The 16,517-nt window shown below is 40.2% G+C and overlaps 3 protein-coding genes across 3 annotated transcripts; 1 reads left to right on the forward strand and 2 right to left on the reverse strand.

The window, feature by feature from the left end:
• Positions 1-2,574: 2,574 nt before the first annotated feature.
• On the reverse strand, positions 2,575-2,886 carry LOC122661790 (auxin-responsive protein SAUR21-like). Its single transcript, XM_043857296.1, has one exon. The coding sequence runs from the start codon at positions 2,884-2,886 to the stop codon at positions 2,575-2,577; it is 312 nt and encodes a 103-aa protein (XP_043713231.1).
• Positions 2,887-8,054: 5,168 nt separating this feature from the next.
• On the forward strand, positions 8,055-16,517 carry LOC122662731 (transcription initiation factor TFIID subunit 14b-like). Its single transcript, XM_043858452.1, has 6 exons — positions 8,055-8,232; positions 8,404-8,492; positions 8,583-8,804; positions 8,878-9,065; positions 9,152-9,273; positions 16,154-16,517. The coding sequence occupies exons 1-6, from the start codon at positions 8,116-8,118 to the stop codon at positions 16,238-16,240; spliced, it is 825 nt and encodes a 274-aa protein (XP_043714387.1). The 5' UTR covers positions 8,055-8,115; the 3' UTR covers positions 16,241-16,517.
• LOC122661711 (egg cell-secreted protein 1.2-like) lies at positions 10,966-11,315 on the reverse strand. The gene is made up of 2 exons (XM_043857210.1): positions 11,298-11,315; positions 10,966-11,217 (listed from the first exon to the last, which is right to left on the reverse strand). Exons 1-2 carry the CDS (start codon positions 11,313-11,315, stop codon positions 10,984-10,986), a joined length of 252 nt encoding a protein of 83 aa, XP_043713145.1. The 3' UTR covers positions 10,966-10,983.

The raw sequence follows: 16,517 nt of genomic DNA on the forward strand, positions 1-16,517 counted from the left end.
CTATTGAAATGCTCAAGGAATTGATACATTCCTAATGCAACTCACCACTGAGTAAGAGTATGTCGCTCTCCACCCAAAGTCTCTCCATATTCATTTCTTTTGCATGTTGAATGCCAACAAAGAAGGCTGCAAATTCCTCAAAGAAATTGGTGGACGTCCTTTCATAAATTGCAAAACAGCTAGAAGGTGCTCCATTGGTGCCATGAAGAATTCCACCTACCCCAGAATGGCCAGGGTTGCCCAAAGAACAACCATCAATATTTAGCTTATAGAAGCCTTCCTTCGGCCTATACCAGATCACTGCGTTTATCCTTACCACAACTGACAGAGTACTAATGACATGAAGCCTACGGGAAAGTAACAAATCAACGACCGACCTAACATTGATAGATGCCACCAAAGAGAACTCCACAAGATCACTCAATACTGCTTTGGTTACTAAAGCATGCGGCCGTGTTTGATTTTCAAACCTCCTACGATTCCTTCAGACCAAATGTGGAATGGCACAAATATAACTAAAGGAATCCATAGCTTCCGTAAAGAAATAACCGAAGCTTTTTGTTTCCACAAAGAGAAAAGCTCTTCAGAGGAGGGAAACCTGTCCAAGCGACATTAAAAAATTGCAAGATGTTCAACCAGATTTGTGGCGCACGCCAGGAAGATATGGTTGAAGGATTCTTGATGCTTGAGATAAAGATTACATCTACAGACCATTAGCACCCTACATTTCACCACATTAGCATCTGTAGGAAGGGATCCATGTGCAAATATCCAACCAAAAACAAAAAAAAAATGAGGAAGGAGGCCTTTTGTCCATACTATGTTGGACCATCCAACCATATTAATTTTCCTTCTTAAACCATACCATTCTAAAGCAACTGTGAAGCAACAACCAGACTTTGAAAGAGACTAGATCCGTGATCTTGAAGAAGTGTATAAAACATATTGTTTTCCCAAAAAATGACTTGACGAGACATTCTTAATCTTTGAGCAATCGGATCATAACATCTATATCCTTTATGTTCAATGCAATTACCCAGGAAAACACAAGGGGGAGTAGAACAAGCAGAAAATTTGTCACGCTCATGTTTTGGGTATTTATGAAAGCAAAAGGACAAGTGTCTTCACGAAACCACGTGAAGCCTTCATGTACGGGGAGCTGTTCTGAACTCAAAAGAGATGGCCTTTTGATTTGAGGGATATTACCCACCCACCTATATTACATATGTGATTTTTTTTTTTTTGGAGACAAGTTTGGGAGACATCAAGATTCATGTCTTTTCTTACCCTTTTTTCTTTTTTTCGGTGAACATGTCTTCTCTTACTTGTAAGAGGAAGAGCACCAACGCGCATCCGACGGTTGGGCTCACGTACATCATTTGCGCCCAATTATTGAATGCATACTAGAGAGTCACCTGCACGGGAGAGGATTGGTTCTTTGTTTATCACCCTTTTAACTACTCTTACACCACGCATTGGACTCCTCTATAGCGCGACATAGTGTGTAGCGCACATCCAATGGCCATGTGTGCTCGGGCACACAGCCCAACACCCTGCTTGCGTGTTGGGCTATGTGCCCGAGCACACAGGGCCGTTGGATGGTGCACTACACACTGTGTCGTGCTACAGAGGACCCGAATCCCTTACACCACAAAGACAAGTAAGGTGGATAAATATTAGATTGGTACCCATTCTATTCCCGGCCTTAAAATGGCTGGGTATAAGGGTGTCAATTGCATCACGATTCATGTCTTCTCTTACTTTTTTTTGAATAAACATGTCTTCTCTTACTAGCGAGAGGAATTCCCGAATAACCTCATTAGTCTCATACTAGCTCCCATGTGAATTGTTACTATACATGCCAATATATGCTTTTATTGTGAGTACCCCCAAAAAAAATAAAAAAAGGCATAAGATTCCTGGACGACAAATTGACAATCTGGAAACAAAGCTGAAATTTTTTGGATTGATATACCCAAGGTCCTCTTACTTAAATTTTAAGTTTAGATCCAAATAAAATGGCCACATCACTATTCCATGTGGCGCAAATAGGTGCGCAAGATCAGGTATTCGTTTTTTCACAAACGAGAGGTCATCCCCACACCCCATGGATAGGATCCAGCTCCTATCCAATGAACCCACCACTCAGGGAGTGCCTAATGAGACATTCGATGGCTGAACTGGCCAATTGACACACATCCTTAGTCAGTCAACCAGTTCAACCCAACCGTTGAATGCCTCATTGAAGAGGAGCCTGACGCATGGATGGTGTGAGATGGGATGGGGTGGTTCCGTGCAGGGGAGAGGAACTAATCGGAGTGTTTTTGCCTGAAAAAGTAATGTGTGCGGGTGTCAAATGTCTCAAATATAAGTATAGGAAGCAAATTGAATATTTTTTCACCCTTTACGCACATAAGAAGAAAACAAAATTACATGGGCTTCTCAGAATCTGAGGGATTGGTTGCAACGGGTTAGTCAGTCCTGTGCCATGAGGCCTCAGCTCTGGCTACTGGGCGCCTTCGATCATACTCTTCTTGGTTAACAATCTCATGATAAGCTTATTACAAGCTATAGCTAGGTACTCAAACGAGAAATGACAGCAATGAAGGTGTCTTCTTTGCATGGAATTGTGAGAACACCCATTGGATGATTGAACTGAAATTCTTCTTCAGCTAAATATAACAAGTCTTGGAATGAAGGATGATTCAAGTATGATATAGGAATCACAAATCTTCTCATCTGGGATGTTTCTCCAACATAAACCGCAATGTGGCCTTTAGGTACTACTGCTTTAGGATTTTCACTTTTGCTGGAAAAACAACGAGACAGTATTTTGAGTTTCTGCTTCGGCTGAAGAACCTTAGAAGCAGGTACATCGGTACCCATGACTATCCTTGAAACTTATAGCACTATCGATCACCAAAAAAATTTTAAAAATAGGAGCTTTGAGCACTTGCAAATGTGCGGATCAGGTGTTTGATGAAAAGCTTGACTATCTTGCATGTATATATATATATACATAACAAGTGACGTGATCCACCTGCTGTTATAGTCTTGTGTAGTGCTAAGTCTCCCAAATGAAGCATGTGGTGAGGAGATGGCAGGGTATTGGGTTTAGGTACCTAATTTACCAATGATCACATGCCTTTGCTCATACCCTGCAACAACCTCTCTCTCTCTGTCTCTCTGTCTCTCTGAAGTGATTAGTACCACACACAAAGAAAAAAACAAAACTGATCCATGTGAGTTTGTTAACCAATGGGAGTACAAACTTACTGAACATGCCGTCCAAGTTATTTCTGTATAACAAGAAGTAGAACCCTAGACCAGATTTTACTTGAAACGATGAACAATCTTTGGACACTGATATAACACAATATCCCTTACATATGGAAGGCATTACCTTTTCTTTCAAAGTAGCCGGCAATCTCTAACCACTCATCCTTCTCACCCTCTTCTGCTTTCTTAAAAAAAATTCTAATGTCTCTTTCTGCTTGCAAGTATTCCCATTTGTAACGCAAGGGAACACAAGAAGGAATTTAGATACACCCACTGACCACCAGCTTTGGCTACATTTTTTTTGGTAGAACAGCTTTGGCTACATTAATCTGGCCAAATGTTGTTGATGACTTGATGTCTATCTCCAAAATATCAGTCTATGTTGGGTTGCTAGCCAGAAATTTCAGGATCGGGATCCTATGCTACCGCCTGTCCGTTCAGCCGACGTGGAGCCTCACATAGGGGCGAAATGACCACCATATATACCCACTGCCCGAGCACCCTGCCAAGGTGGGGTCCATGCCCTGCCTGAGTGAGGTTGATATACGTATAGGTGTTGTATCGCTATGATCACCATTGATACTGACTGTCTCGGCTGTACATCGATACCTAGATCCATGGCTTGTGAGACAAAATTTAAATTAAAATTAGGTTTGAGGGTTCTATCCAATATCTAATTAAGGCATTAAACGTAAATAGCTCCTCAAGTACATGAAAGTACGTACTAAGGACTTGAACAAAACCGATGTAAGACTATAATTCTATAATTCCCAACATTTCAACCAATAAAACAAAGGTCCTTTTCAAAATTAATTAGAAAAGAGAAAGGGTCCAAGTGATCAATCTTTAGTTTATCTTCTTTAACAATGCAAATTGAAATCTTTCCCTATTATTATTGTGGTAATGATTATCAAAATAAAGAATTACTAGAGTAGCTAGCATGTCAAGATCTCAAAATTATGGCAGTTCTAATTGCTTTTCTATATTTACCATTTGGAGGTCTTCCAATTGATTGTTGTCTTGTCTAAAGGTTGCCTCATGTCATGTGGGTAACAACTCTTCCAAAATCTTGTTCCTGATTCATAATTGAGATGCCATTTTAGTAGAGGACATTCTTTCTTTGTGTAATAGTTTTGCTAGTGTTAGGTTCTGTTTTGTATCCCTTCCGAGGAATGGATTGAGCCACCTTCTTTGATAAAAAAAGAAGAAGATGGGTTGTCATTATAGGGTTAGATGGTTTTAGCTCTGGAGTTTTGTGATAGGAAATCTTGATTCCCATAAACATGGTCAGTGTTTATGCAATCATCTTGTCTGTCTTGATCAGTTTGTGGGCTAATGTTGTCTCTTGATGTCATTCTGGCCTCATTTAGGCAAATATCAAGTGGTTTGGCCACATTTAGGCCTTATCGAGTGGTGCCTCAATTTCATCCATGCAGAAGCCAAGATTACTTTAATTTTTCTTTTTGGTTTGCTTTGTCTTATGGGAGAATTTTCTTATGGTGATCCTTAATTTGGAGAAGCCACGACTCTTCCATGTTTTGTTTTTCTTTTTTCTTATGTGAGAAGCCAAGACTCTTACTAGCCACGACTCTTCTATGTTTTTTTTTTGGGGGGTTCTCATGTGAGAGTTTTCTTATGGTAGAAGTCAATTTAAACTCTTCTTGTTTGTTTGGTTTGTCTTATGTGAGAGTTTTCTTAGCTTGGAAGAAGTCATTTATTTCTTTTTAAAGAGAGGATGTCTTCGAAGTCCTTATAAGTTTTCACATTAAATTACTCACATCCGATGAGGGATTGTTGCTTTCACGTGAAATCTCAACACATAAAATTCAGAAAGAATGTAAGAATCGTACGTCATATGACAGATTGGGAGAAAAAGTAATGGAGCATTGAAAATAAGGGAAAATTTAATTCTCTATCGATCTCTCGTACGTACTTTAAAAAAGAGTTCACAATTGGGATTTTCTTACAAGGTAGTTCTCCGTTGAGTAACTATTCTGCATTAAACTAGAACTGATTCTATTGAAGATGGCGACCATCCATTAGATGGTGATTCAAAGGGAAGTCTTCCTCTTCCCTAAATTACTAAATCCTGGAAATTATGATCGTAGAAGTAAGAGATTGGACCACAAATCTTTTTCTTCTTGCTCTCTCCAACATAAACTACAAGGTTCTCCTTTCGGCAAGATCTACTACTTTTGTCTTAAGTAGATGAGATTGGCATAGAATGTTGAACAATGATGGCCACTGAGAGGGAGGTGAATCAGTAAATTCTAAAACTTTTTCCTTCAATAGGTTCATCTTCTAGTTCACATGTTGATGTCTTCAACAGTACACTCACCACAACCACCCACACAATCTTCTCAAAAGACACACAGGCACACAACCACACTCTAACTAGCAATCCTGACTCAGTCTCATACAACCACAGTCACTAATACTTCTGCCAAGAATTGATGCTATCACACAATACTGGCACTCAACCACACACACATTGCTGGAGACCCTCATTGTTGGTATACACACCCTAGCCTGACTGTCAAAGACTCTACCAGGTGTGTACACCCATCCTGCAGAAAAATACTTCTAACAAAAGCAAGCAAACATCCACAACACAGATAAATACGTGCTTCTGCAACTTGCCTATGTGCACAGAATAATGGTCACTCAACGGAGAACTACCGAACGGACTCCGAATGAGTGAGATATTGATGTTTGAAGTCCCGCTAATGAGAAGGCTCGAAATAGAATCTCAAGGGAGAGCAGGGTGTATGCGCATTACACTAAAACGGCTCTTGATCCCATGTAGCGCATTTGCAGAGGCATGTTTAATAAAGGATGTAGGATCAGAATAAAGGATCTGTACCTTTAATGATGTCCGTCAGATCGCGCCAGACGATGTCAATAGGTCAACCCTCGATGGTTGACATTGATAGGCGACGTTTCACACGCACATTGGCAATTCATACGGTTGCATCTAGACCGTCAATATTGTCGGTGAAGAGGGGGGGGGGAACATTAAATCTGTTTGATCTTGATCTCTCCTTACAATGCATAGAGCCATGGTATCCAAAGAAATAGAATCTATTGAGCAGTGCATCATACATTAGCGGAGCATCTAATCACAGACCATAGGGGTGTACAGATTTGGATTAAATTTGACCGTGAATTTAAAGTTTTAAAACTTGAACTATTTCTATTCTTGTGAGTTGTGACCAATCTTTTATCGCGTCCATTGTCTCCGTGATACACCAAATCGGACACTTCTACTATGAAACGGCAGTGTACCATTTTTTTTACACCCACGCAGCCATAGCTCTTGTGGGGGAATCTTTCCCGCAGTATTGCACATGCCTCAAGTGCCCTTCAATCTCTGCCTCCAGAATAGAATCATCCTAAGTGGCTTCTTCTCAGTCTCCGGAATTTTGATCCCACATATGACTACTGTACCACTCCTTTGGTACACCCGACCAACCAGAATGCCCAAAACAGAATCTAAAGCCAACCTCGCAGATAGTCTTTATGTCTACTTGTTCACCTTCTACTTAGATAATAGACATGAGCCATAGATCATGTCACTCACATTCTTCATTTATTGCATAGTTTTAAACCCGCTCCCACCTCATTTTCTTCTTCTATTGCTACACTTGATGGTGATTTAACTTAAATTACATGTACACCCCCTGTATTTTGCCTAAAACATTAATTAACCTGAGGTTTTCAATAACCACCTTGTACACCTCAATTTATAAACAAAAATAAAACACAAAATCAACAATCCGTTAGGAACTGACTGTTCAGTGAATCAGTGATGATGTGGAACATTAATTAGACTTGAAATGACTCTTATACCCTCATCTTTCCCAAACCTATTTTATGTTCTACCCTAGCCCTATTTCTAGCCCACACCCAGATATTTAGGTGATATTTCTAACTTATTCTCTGTTCTACCCTTTTGTATTTTTTTATATGGGAGAGTATTCTCTGCGTGAGATGCAGGGGCCACGCCATGCATAGCAACCAATGATAGCTTGTGCCTAGGCACATTTGGAGGGGTAGAATTTCTGCCATTCATGAGGAGCACACTGGTCATTTCACCTCCTATGTGTCTGGGCGTGGCCCCTACATCCCATGCAGAGAACGTTTCTCCTTTTTATATTCATTTTCATGTGATGATATAATTTTATTTTATTTTATTTTTTGATAGAAGACGATATTATTTTACTTGTCCTTTTACTAAAACTTGGAGTCAGAGTTTGAACTACTTTCCTTATTTTTTGTTGATATCTCTTGCCTAGAAAACTAATGGAACATTATCACCTCCAGTTTGGTGACCGGCTCAGTTCCCTAGTTCCTCTAATAGGGGATGGTGGACCTCATCCAGACAAGGTGTTTGGGCATGGGTAGAGAGGTCATTTCAGCCCCCCTTTGTTAGAGGAACTGGGATCTTGGACGGGCAGCCAACTGGAGGTGATAAAGATCCGAAAACTAATAGCAAACTGAAATCAAATGGGGTCAAAACTGATAACTGATAAGAACCCATGAAGAAAAATTGATAGAAACTGATATCAAACCAGACCAAAACCAAATCTAACCGAAGCCGAACTGCATCTTAACGGTACGGCTTAGATTTAGCCCTACATTTTAATGTGATTTTCAAAATCACGGTTTGATTGGTCAAAACTGGAACCGGGGCCGTTTGGTTCGATGCCCGTTTCGGTGTTAACTTTCAAGAGCAATGCTTTCGAGTTTCTAGCAGCAAGGAACTGGACAGCTTGAAGAACAGGATTTTGACAGCTTAATCCGTCTCTCAGAAGTGGAACTGATTCGAATAAAAGAATGCCTCACAAATTTACAGCAAGAAAACATGGTGGAGAGCCCTCGGACGAGGGCGGCTCTGCCACAAAATCACAGCCGGGCAAGGCTGGAAGAGTTTCCGAAGACGGCGAGAAGAAGGTGATCTCCCTCTCTTAACTCCAATCTTCGAATTTGAACTGTTTCCTTCTCCATTTTTGGTTAGAATTTGCATAAACCAGTCACATCCACAAACACCTACCAACACAGTTTCAACATAACCCATCTGTGTAACTCACTCTGTTTCTCTAACTTTCACGGGTATTTCTGTAGAGTTCAAGCAAGCGGCTCAAAGACGTTGAGATCAGCGTCCCGATAGTGTACGGTAATATCTCATTCTGGCTTGGTAAAAAGGCGAGCGAGTAAGTATTTCTGTTGTGAGATTAATGGGTTTCCACTCTCGCCTACTACGTGTTCGAGTAATTTACTCTTACTCTTCTTGCTTCAATTAGGTATAATTCACATAAATGGAGTGTCTATGTTCGCGGGGCAACAAATGAGGATCTGGGTGTAGTTATCAAACGTGTTGTCTTCACACTACACCCTAGTTTCAATAATCCCACGCGGGTTGTGGAGTCCCCTCCATTTGAGTTGTGCGAATCCGGTTGGGGTGAATTCGAAATTTCTATTACCCTTTATTTCCACAGCGATGTTTGCGATAGGCAATTGGACTTGTGAGTTGCTTTTCCTCCACATTTGCTAGGATGGACTGGTTTATAGTAATAACTATTGCGTTATAACATACAGATTTCACCATCTGAAGTTGTATCCCGAGGATGAATCTGGTCCCCAGTCAATCAAGAAACCTGTTGTCGTCGAAACTTATGATGAGGTAGTCTTCTCTGAGCCTTCAGAGAGTTTCTTTGCTCGTGTACAGAATCATCCAGCTGTAATTGTGCCGAGGCTGCCTGCCAGTTATAACTTACCTCCCCCTGGTCTGGTCCTTTGCTGTGCTGTTTTTCGGTGCTTTGCTCTGCAGAATGGTTTTCTGAGGCCTAACTTTGCCTTTCATTTTCTGCAGGAACAATTGAAAACTTGAATGAAAAGAAGAGAGGTGATACCAATGATCACCCGCTAAGTCAATGGTTCATGGTTTTCTCAGAGGCAGATGAGCTGTTAAAACATGCAGCAGCTCGTCAACAGGTCAGCAGTGAATTATGGTAGTCATTGTTTGTGATAATTTTACTCTGAAGCTTATACAAACAACTTCATGTTTATCTATGTGCATGCGTGATGTAGTGACAATTCATGATCCTACAGCTTTGGTTCCATAATTCTAGAAAGCCCTAGTTTCTTCCAGTTCTGCCCTCTCCCTACAATAAAAAACTAAGATTAGTAGAATATATGGAATTGCAAGTACAATCTCTACTCAACCAATTACTCTTCCACTGTAGTTATAAGTAACCCCTAGGCCTTTTCAACAGTTCTAAAGATGTGAAGAGAAGAACTGGAGTGACAATTCAACTTCCAAATATCATTCAATTATAAAAAATCATAATGCACATGGTTTGGAATTTCCCTTGCCATTTATAGATTTACAATGCTTAGGACTTAGTAAATCTACCCTTAATAATTTCCTAATTACATTAAGATTAGCAAAACTAGAAAACATAATTTATAAGGTATACTCAACTAAGTTCCTATAAACCAATTCTAAGACTGACTTTTCAATTTTGAACCTGAAACTGAAACTTAATATTTATAATTATCATAAAAAAAGAAACTTAATATTTATATGCAATGTTGCAGTAACCTAATGCAGGGCATACATTAAAATGGAAAGTAGTAGTTTTGATATTGTGACTTTTTTTACCGCTTCTGCTTGTCTTTTATCCTCATTGTGCATTAGATAGATGGATTCAATTAGTGAATTCATCCAATAACTTTAGTTTTCAAGTTTTACTAGGATCACTGTCTTATGATTTTTGGGCCTCCCCCTTCTTCCACCTTTTGCAGTTCTTTTATTATTTATTTTTCTGCACCTTGGATAATTATAATAGTATACTGGGCATGCTCTCCTCTTCATCAATTTTCTTTTATTTAGTGACAGTAATTGTTATTGAGGCAGGTTGAGTCAGTCTAAAAAAGTTTTAAAATAGTTGACGCTGAGCAAAGCAAGGGAAAACACTTCTAGGAATTGAAAGAGATATTGGTTGTGCCTAGAATCTTGCACTCTGACTAATTTGGTGATGTGTAGCCCTAGATATTTTAGTCTTGATACTACATTTAAGAAAAGACTGTGTGCTTCCTACATTGGTGATGAAGCATTCTAGTGTCATTTGAGGGCAGATCTTCACAAAAGGAGTTTTCTTTTCTTTTGTTCCTTTTTTTTGTTGGGTAAAGACCGTAAAGTACACTTGGAGTACCTAACGTTTCGAGAAACTATGACAAAGGTACCCAATGTTTCACATATTATGTTTGGGGTACCTAAACTAGGATAGCATTAGTCAGGTTAATAAAAAAATATTTCCAATTTTACCCTTATATATTAATACTATTCATCTTCACATTCTCAAGTAAGCCTATGACAGTTTATCTTCTCAACGTTACAGAGTGAAAGCAGAGGAAGCACAATAATAGTGTTCACTTGTCTAACTTAACTAGATGGATTTCATGGATTTTGTTCCGAGGTTCAGGTAAGCCAATATGAAATACTATTAAAGCCATACGTTGGAATGAATCCATGGAGCCAGGGCAGAACCCAAGAGAGAGAGAGAGATCTTTTTTCAGTTTAACAGTATGTATGTAAACTGCTAAACAGGTCCAAATTTAACATCGAGATTTTGAATTCTTAATTTAGCCGATAACACTGACCGGAACAGCAGAAAACAGGGGCGAGGGAGACGAAGCATCTCAGTAGCCATAGAGAATGTTGTCCTCCTCGGCGGTGAAACCCAGATAAGTATGCATAGAGGGCCAGCACTGGTGGGTGATGACACGGCAGCAGTTGAAGCCCAGGTAAGCCTCACCATTGAGGAAGAAGAGGATGATCTCATTGTTGCATGATTGCAGCTCTAGAAGTGCATTCCAACATTCCACCATGCTTCCACCACCTCCTCCATTCTCAAGCCGAGGTGCGAGGTCTTGCTAGGGCTTAAGGGTTGGCACTCTTTTACTGCCCCCATATGGGCAGCACAAGAGAAGCATGAGATGACTAACAGGGTAACCAACTTATCGAGAACCATGGCTTCTTCTTAATGATCAAGAGAAAGGGATTTTAGAAAGAAAGACACGAGCTTGGACTTTCAAAGTTCAACTAATATACATGTACTACTAATTTAGGTTAATGGTGGAGGAGACAAATCAATTCCAAAACTGTCCTCACACCCAATGAATGATGAACCACGATCGTCAAGTGTCAGTTGGTTCATGTTGGACGGAGCTACAAACTCACGTTTTTTATATTTTGTTGATGTATACATTGACACTGCCCGTTCTTAACAGTTTGAGCTTTTAGGGGAAACGGTATCGAACATGATATTAGGGTAGGGAGGTTAGGTGTTTGACTCTTGAGAAGTGCATCGAAAGAGTTTTCACGACATTTATTCTCCCTCGGTGCCACGTGAAGGAAATGCCGTGTGAGCTCCACATGCAAGGACCATGAGATCTTGGCCTGCACGTGTGGGGGAGTGTTGATGCATACATTGATGCTGCCCTTCCCTAACCGTTCGAGATTTTAGGTGAAACGGTAGTGGGCATATTTCAATATATTATTTCGCTCATTTCGACCCAAAGCATTCCAGGTGGGAGATGGTGGTTATTGTTTAGATGGGGTTTTTGCGTGTGAGGGTTGGGGTGGGGGGTGTAGAGGGGGGGTATTAAAGCAGGGAGGTTAAGTGTTTGACTCCTGGGAAATGCATCGGAAGAATTTTCCCGTCATTTCTTCTCCCTCGGTGCCACGTGAGCTCCACGTGCAAGGACCATAGGATCTTAGCCTGCACGTGCGGGGGAGTGTTGATGTATACATTGGTGCTGCCCTCCCCTAACAGTTCGAGCTTTTAGGTGAAACGGTAGTGGACATATTTCAATTTAGTATTTTTCTCATTTCAACCCAAAGCATTCCAGGTGGGAGATGGTGGTTATCATTTAGATGGGGATTTTGCGTGTGAGGGTTGGGGGGGGGGGGGCAGGGATAGGAGGCAAGGCAGGGGTAAGTGGTGGGGGTGGGGAAAAGGTGAAAAGGGATTTGTTGGTGGGAGGTGGGAGGTGGGAGGGGGGAGGGAGATGGTGGTATGGGAGATGGGATTTACGGTGGGAGGAGGAGATGGGGTTTACAGGGGAGTAGAGAAGAAAAAGGAGATTGGTAATGATGGTTTTGGGGGAAGTAGAGAAAAAAACAAGGAGGAGATGGGTGATGGGATATACGGTGAAGGGGAAGAAGATGATGGAAAGCGATAGAGGTTACCTTTCCGGAACCTAGGTAAAGGTAACGTTGAGAAGATGAACTGTTGTAGGTTTACTTGAGAATGGGAAGATGAATAGTGTTGATATATAAGGGTGAAATTGGAATTAAAAAAAAATCTTGATAATGTTATCCTGGTTTAGGTACACCCCGAAACATAATATGTGAAACGTTGGGTTCCTTGGCCACAATTTCTCGAAATGTTAGATATCCTAGGTGTATACCCTTTTTTCAAAAGAATAAGTCTATATGGTGCTTACATCCTGTGATATGTACACCCAGAAGCAATCCTTAAAGCAGTTTTCAGCAAGCCTAAGACAACATTTTATGAATTGTTTTTTTTGTTAGTCTGATGATTATATGCATCTGTTTTTGACAGAACTTTTGTTGTATGGGTTTCATTTCATCCAAAACTCTGAGCCTAGTTCCAATGTTCACCATGTCTACTCTTTTGGAGAATAAGATATGGAAGTCATTGGGTGTTTAGTAGGAGTACAGGGATTTCAGGTTATAGGACAGTGAATTTAAATAATTTAGATGTTGGGTTAGTTTACCATAGGAACTAAAATTCTATTTTTCCACCTGTTTTGAGTCATCACTGAAACCAAACCATTATGTGGTTTTGTTCATATTAGAGTCTGTGTCGTGGGGTGCAGGCGTCTAATAGATTGGTTAGCTACTGCTATTTGTTAGTTGTCTTTATTTCGTTTATAGTTTTCTTTTGTAATTAGCCTTTTGGCTTAGTAAGCTGTTTATTTTCCATTGTAATTAGACTGCCACTCTTAGTAGATCCTACTAAGAGTTTGGTAACCAGATTAATATAAGTATCTTGATTCTTGGCTGGTGGAAGGGTATTCCATTCTATCTCAGTCTAGCCCTTCTCTCCCTCTCACTTGGTCTCTCTCTCTCTCTCTCTCCACTTCTTCTTTGGTTTCCGGTCACTAAGCTCTGGTGTTATCACAGGTCAAAATCTTGCAACTCTTTTATAACTTCAATTCATTTTAAACCAAAACAGTGAAATGGTTAACCAGGCTTCAGTATGTGTTCAAATTCTTATCCATATGAATATATTGACTAGCATTGAGTTTCGTTCCAGGCCAACCCAACCCATTGCTGCCTCTGCCCTAATTCGTCTACACCATCCACTTATAACCTTTACCCGTAGTTTAATTTGTCAAAAGTCAGCTAGCTTGAATCCACTCACTATCAGGGAAGCTTGTAAAAAATTCTTCCTTAAAAAAAAAAAAGAAGAGTGACCTAGTGCGTGAGGCTCCTGCTACTGCAGGATCTGGGAGGGGCAAATGTATGCAGCCTTACCTTCGCTTCATGGAGAGGCTGTTTCCATGTTTCGAACCCGCAACCTGATGGTTGCAATAGCACAACTTAACTGTTGCGCCAAGGCTTGTCCACTATAAAAATTCTTCCTTAAAATATGTAAATAACTAGTGAGTTTAGTAGTAGGAAGAATTCTGTCTGTAATATTTGAATTCTACTCTTGTGAAAGTGGTTATAGGTTTCAATTTTTATTTTTTTGGTAAGTATCTTCAGTAATGTCACTAATACGAAGTTCTTTGCTACCATGAGACACGATTATTTCCTCTTGAACTCTTCTTAGATCATGGGATGTTGTGGTTGGGTGGCTGCCATAGGGCACTGCATTCCAGTTGGTGGTGTGGACAGACTGTTCCATGCCTAGCAGATCTTGAAGTAATCATTTATGTGGGATTCTTTATAATTATGGAAATGGTGTTTTTCCTACCCCTACAGAAGGATGTAGATCGGAAATCTCACCCTCAAGCCCTATTGCTCAAACATAGATACATCCAGTTTGTTGATGGCATTCTGGTTCCTGCAAATGCTGTCTGCAACACTTGCTTGGTGTAACACTAAACAAGGCCAAGTTAGACTCAAGCCATTTTTCCTGCCATGCCATGTGAGAACTTCCATGTTAAGTGAGCTGACTCAGGTTAAAGTTGGGATAGCTCAGGCTGCTCAGCTTTGGGCAAGACCTACTGACCAAGGCACTTGGAGCAGTCACGTAATGCATAAGTGGCTATAATTGATGACTGGAGTGCAGTGTGTCACTGAAGGTCTGGTGCCATTAAGTATACTTGGCATAGTTGTCAAGGTGGTCGAGGGGGAAAAAACCAAGGTGACATCAACCAGGCAACCTTCCAAAAAAGGGCACCTGGAGACCTAGGCAATGCCTTGACAACTATGATACTTGGTAGAATAACAATACATATTTCAAGTTTCAAAGTTACTTATTTACAAATGTATTTGCATTGTATCACTATGAAAAAGGCATGCATTGGATCAAACTAAATTTAGCACTACAAGGAAGTGGGTTGGGAGTAACAGTTAGCAAAATGCTTGCTGTTTTGTTGGATCATCAAGTAATCAACTTAAGCACTGCTCACCGTAATATCCAAAGTAACATCATCTTGGAGGGACACATGACCGTGTGTTGGAATCAGATTGCCTCATTCTCTGCTTCACTCTAATGGATTATGCTAATACCTTTTTCAAGTCTTACAAAAACCAATTGGGTTAATGGTTGATGGGAAGGCCATAGCATTTTTTCCGTCTAGAATACAATACCATGCATTTTGTTTCACCGATATTAATGTCATGTGGTAACCATTCTGTATGACCATTGTGGAACATGCTGCATTGCATTTCATTGTATTCAGTAATATGATATGCATAATGCACATGGAGGGTGACACAACTCACCATTTATTCTGCTTAGGGAGGAGAGATTCTATCACAAAATTCAACCAAGCTTGATTATCTAATGCATCTAGCTACGGTATCTGTTTTCACTGTTCACAATCCGGAAAATGTGGTAACAATTGTTTAAGAAAGTGAGTGGATAGGAGGATACTCTGAATCGGGATCATGGGAAAGCACTTCTTGATCATTTATACCAACTTAAAGCCCCATTGGTATTTTAGCCTGCCGTTTGTTGGGATAATTCTTGTTCCTGAAGGCTCAGCACATCATTGTGTATAATATGTACAGATTCTGACAAGTATGATATGCTCTTGTGGTTTATATTATCTTTGAATTTCAAAAATTGACTCCATTCTCCTTCAATGGCTAAGGTTGGGCAAGTGCTTTGCTGACCAGCGTGCCCCTAGCCTTGGTTTAAAGTTTTTCTTAGAATACAGGTTTGGGCCCTACCCCAATGCCCTTTTCCCAGTGACTAGAATTCCAGCGATGGCCTACCTTGACCACTACTTGACTCATTTATGGTCTAGTGTGCAATTGTTGCTCCTACTATTTTTCTATGCCAATCATCATCTTGTTGCTGTGGATGAAGCTGCCTGTGATTGTGGCTGTCCTTGGTATCCTATACACATTTTGTTAATTACTCTGTTTCAGTTGGGATTGCGAACAAGCATTCTTCAGCCTGATGGGCTTGGGCTAAGTTTGACTTTAAGATCTTGGCCTCATTGTCGGCATCTAGATATAACTTTTGAATGTCATCACCTGGTCCTAATCATAGTCAAGTTATTTAGCATCTGAATCTAGTAGAGGCATTTATAGAGCTTGAAAGCCACCAGCTTTTTCAATCTTTAAACAACACTTTATGACAGTCAATTTTCACTATATTAGGTGCAAGCTCACATTGCGAAGCTTAGAAGACAGTTGAATGTGCTAGAAGGGCAACCTCAACCGTTGAAGCCCACCTCCGGTCAGTGAATGTACTTTAGCCCGCGATATCTTCAGTGAGTTTCTCTTCAAGTTGGTACATTTGTAGGTATGGAAACAGACTGCAATGTAAATATTTTGATGTTATGAATTAGCTCAACTATAGCTGTCCTAAATACTAATCCCCTCTTTTCTTTTTACCCTCATTTCTTTTCTCTCTAGATGCAAGAAGAGCTGAGTGATGGTACCATTTTGTATCAAACAGAAAAAAAGAGATAAATGTATTATTTAATTTCAAATTAAGGGAGAAAACTTGATTTCTTCTCTA

The sequence above is a fragment of the Telopea speciosissima genome, chromosome 5 (genome assembly GCF_018873765.1).
Source record: "Telopea speciosissima isolate NSW1024214 ecotype Mountain lineage chromosome 5, Tspe_v1, whole genome shotgun sequence".
NCBI lineage: Eukaryota > Viridiplantae > Streptophyta > Magnoliopsida > Proteales > Proteaceae > Telopea > Telopea speciosissima.

Excerpts from the sequence above, each read along its gene's own strand:
- LOC122662731 (XM_043858452.1), top strand. The coding sequence starts at position 8,116 with ATGCCTCACAAATTTACAGCAAGAAAACATGGTGGAGAGCCCTCGGAC. Across the intron at positions 8,493-8,582 it reads CTTGGTAAAAAGGCGAGCGA|GTATAATTCACATAAATGGA; the intron begins GTAAGTATTTCT and ends TGCTTCAATTAG. Across the intron at positions 9,274-16,153 it reads ATGCAGCAGCTCGTCAACAG|GTGCAAGCTCACATTGCGAA; the intron begins GTCAGCAGTGAA and ends TCACTATATTAG.
- LOC122661790 (XM_043857296.1), bottom strand. The coding sequence starts at position 2,886 with ATGGGTACCGATGTACCTGCTTCTAAGGTTCTTCAGCCGAAGCAGAAA.